The 3,821-nt window shown below is 35.1% G+C and overlaps 1 protein-coding gene across 2 annotated transcripts; it reads left to right on the top strand.

Annotated features, from left to right (window-relative positions):
- The first annotated feature begins 257 nt into the window (after positions 1–257).
- On the top strand, positions 258–3,253 carry LOC145133673 (AT-hook motif nuclear-localized protein 10-like). 2 transcript variants are annotated; one of them, XM_079068612.1, is made up of 7 exons: positions 258–459; positions 619–737; positions 844–1,422; positions 2,002–2,054; positions 2,187–2,318; positions 2,479–2,640; positions 2,727–3,253. In XM_079068612.1, the coding sequence occupies exons 3-7, from the start codon at positions 906–908 to the stop codon at positions 2,958–2,960; spliced, it is 1,098 nt and encodes a 365-aa protein (XP_078924738.1). In that variant the 5' UTR covers positions 258–459; positions 619–737; positions 844–905; the 3' UTR covers positions 2,961–3,253. The 2 variants fall into 2 exon arrangements, with proteins under 2 accessions (XP_078924738.1, XP_078924737.1); XM_079068611.1 differs by lacking the exon at positions 619–737.
- Positions 3,254–3,821: the final 568 nt, after the last annotated feature.

Here is a 3,821-nt window from a genome sequence, read left to right as displayed (position 1 = left end):
GAACAGTTTCAATAGTTCAATGACAAATAGATAACGAAAAAAAAATTTAGTGAATAAATGTGAACAAAATCGAAAATTCGTTATCCTTTCAAGTCATTATCCCAAAATATAACTTTTAAAATATTTTATTTGGTATATGGATATACATCAAAATTTTAAGAAATATAGAAAATAAAAAGAATTAAAATTTAATTATTACTAACAAGATATGCTAAAGATCTTGTTATCCAAAGCAATACAACGACTCCTTTTTTAATTAAAAAAAGGAGAGAGTCCGTAAAAGAGAAGTCATGGAAAAGTGGATATATTTTGAATTTCAAAAACACTAATAATTAAAATACTCACCAATTTATTAATCAATTCATTTCTCTTTCAAAATGCCCCAAAACCCTAGAAATTGTTGCTTCTCTATATATTAATCGTCCAATTTTTCTTCACAAAAATTCCTGATATTTATCGGTAAGTATTTAGTGTTTTTCCCCAATTTTTTCTTACTTTTTTTTTATTTGATTAATTTTGTATTTTCAGTAACTGTAAAATTATGAAAAAGGAAACCATTTTCGGATTATGTCTACTGTAATTCTCATTTTGCTTTTTAATTTATTTTATTTTTGCTAGATTTTCTTCAAATTTTGGATGAATTTTGATTTCTGAAGTGAGGTTGTAAGTTTTAAGAATGATCCTTGTTATTAGGGCTTTTTGTGTTGCTGATTTTGGTTATTCAAGTGAAAATTATGGTAAATTTGTGTTTTCTTGTAGTTATTCAGCTTAGAAGTTTGAACATATGATTTTGCTCTGGATTTTCTTTCCAACTGATGATTTTGATTTGCCATGTTATTCCAGGCAATCTGTTGTTTATGTATTTTAGCTTTTCCGGCGAAGAGTATTGAAAAATCGTGTACAAAATGAACGGATCTGAATCTGGAAGACTCTTCGAGTCATCGATGACTCCAGTAACGTCTCAGCCGCCGGTGAACAACGTCCGCGTGGGATACACTCCCGGCGTTACTAGTTCTTACAGCGATGTAATGTTTAGCGGCGGTGGAGGCGGCGGTGGTGGTAGTGGGGGTGCAAGCTTCCATCATAACATTAACATTAACGAGCACGGCGGTGGTGAGTCGATGATGAAAAAGAGGGGGAGGCCGGCGAAGTACCATCCTGAAGGCTCTATGTCACCGTCGCCCGTTACTGCAGCCAGGCCAGCAAAGTTAACACCTGTCGGTGTCACGGTCAGCGCTTCGTTGAACGGCTCTTTTGAACAGCAGCAACCACAATCAGCTCCTCCTATTTCCGCCGTTCCTCCTCCTATCTCCGCCGCTCCTGTTAGTTCTATTCCTCTGGATGAAGGATTTCCATCACAAAAAAAGGTCAGAGGTAGACCTCGTGGTTCATCGAACAGGAAAAAGGCAAGGGAATCTCTAGGTAAACAAAACTTCCTCTTACTTCAATTTTTATGTAAATCATTTATTGTCCAATTAGCTTTACAATCACATTGCCTGATCAATTCAAAAACTGACATTTTCATTTTTAGATCCAAAGTTTCATTCACCATAAAAGTCGAATCTTAATTCTTAATGAATAGTACTTTTTCAAAAACTTAAGCAGTATCTTCCTGAACTTGATCTGGATCCCCACTATATCTCTTTTTGTTGGATTTAGGGTTTAGAGTTCTAGACTTCTAGCTATAATTGCATCAAATTGAGCCTTTGACTGTTGAAATTTGGGTCAATTCAGATCTAAGTTTTCCTTACTGTGCATATTATATCCTGTTAGCCACGTGATAGTTGAACACTTGAACATAGAATGTTTTTTTTTGACTTTCTTATGTGGGCTCTGCTTTTTGATTAATTCTTGTTTGACTTCACTAGATGCTATGTGTATCAATAATTGAATTTTCTTGTGATTTTGGATCTCATTTCTGTTGACTTTTCTTTTGATACTGTCAAACTAAATTGCTTACAGAAACCTTGGATTTTTATATTGGAAATTTTATATTTGTAGGATCACCTGGATTCGGTTTTACTCCACATATCATTGTGGTGCAGCCTGGAGAGGTTACTTTCATTTTCATTCTCATTTTCGTCTTATTGCTTAAATGGCATTCTACTTCATGTTTTTTTTTGGTATTATTAGAATTCTAAAAATGATATTAAAAAAAATATATATTTTTTTAAATAAAATTTCAGGATGTGCTAAACAAGATCATGTCATTTTCTCAAAATGGACCAAGGGCTGTCTGCATCATGTCTGGCATTGGTGTCATATCAAATGTCACACTTCGTCAAGCTGCGACTTCTGGTGGAACTGCAACTTATGAGGTTCATCTTTCATCTTTGATTAAATATCTAGAGTAAATTACAGTTTTGGTCCCTGAGTTTAACATTCTTTTTCAGTTTTGGTCCCAAAAGGAATCGGGTTGCAATTTTGCTTCTTATTTTGGTTTTTATAAACTTAACTTAAACAATATTTTCTTTTCAGGGGCGATTTGACATATTAGCCCTTTCGGGTTCATTTGTCCTCTCAGAAATATACGGTCAACGCACAAGAACAGGCGGTCTAAGCATCACATTATCCGGACCCGATGGTCGTGTTTTTGGCGGTGTTGTAGCCGGACTTTTAATTGCCACATCTCCTGTTCAGGTTAAAATGACTAAATTACCCTTTTTCTACTAGATACACTAATCCCATCAAGGGTATAATCGTAAATCTGATACTTCTTATTGCAGGTTATAGTTGGAAGTTTTCTTCCTGAAACCTCTAAAGAACATACCCCGGCTAACCATGGTGAACCGTTGAACCCAAAAGTCATGGCGGCTCACCAACCGAACCATGGACCCGGACCCGGACCCGCACCCGCTAGCTCACCGTCTCATGGGACCATGAGTGAGTCATCGGGTGGGGCCGGGAGTCCAATGAACAATAGTAGCCCTCAAGGCATGGCTAGTATGCCATGGAAGTAGTGGTGTTAGTTGAGGGTATAATTGTAATTTTAGTTTAGCATTTTGTGTAACTTTTTTTAGTCTTGAGTTACCAGCAAGCAATGTCTTGAATTTTTTTGCTGGAGAGATGTTTTTTTTTTCCGGGGTCAAATCCGATGCTAATGTATAGGTATTTAAGCATGATGTACAAGTTGTTAATGCATTGCATCGTTGGATTTGGTCATAACCCTGAGTTAGTTATGTAACGATTGGTTAAACAAACCCATCTTTGCCCTTATGTGTAATGCATTAGGAATGTGGTGTTTTAATGTCTATATTGGGAGGTTTTAATGTTTTATAGTCACAAAGATTTTATTTATTTATTTTTTATTTTTTTATTTTTATTACGAACCGCAAAGCTTGTGATGAGTTTAAATTGATTCGCAAAAGAGCAATACGTCTCATGAGTCATTTGAGCATCGTATCATTATCTTTATGACAATCTCAACTGCAATTTCATTCGACTTCAAATAAACATAAATTTATGTAATTCGGTTTCATATAAACATGAATTTATCTAAATTAGCTACAATAACGCCTGAAGATGCCATACGAACTTCCATCGTCACTAGCTAAGATGTCTGATTATGTATTCAAATCGATGTGCTTGTGTTAATTGGTAAAGTTTAAGGAGTCTTCTTTAAGGTATTATATTTTGAAATGTAAATTGTTAAAGATTACTTACATATGTGTCTAGCCAACCGTGTTCTTCTTGGGCTCGTTTAGAATAAGACTTGTCAAAATTCTAGTCCTTGCCTTACTCCTATAGAAAGGGATTTTGCATCCTTATCATGATATAGCATGATTAATTCTTCGGACTATAATGTATATATCTTGAATTGA

The sequence above is a fragment of the Lactuca virosa genome, chromosome 8, assembly GCF_052849685.1.
Source record: "Lactuca virosa cultivar CGN04683 chromosome 8, Lactuca_virosa_CGN04683_v6, whole genome shotgun sequence".
NCBI lineage: Eukaryota > Viridiplantae > Streptophyta > Magnoliopsida > Asterales > Asteraceae > Lactuca > Lactuca virosa.
Note: the sequence above shows the minus strand (reverse complement) of the source record. Positions and strands in the feature narration are given on the sequence as shown.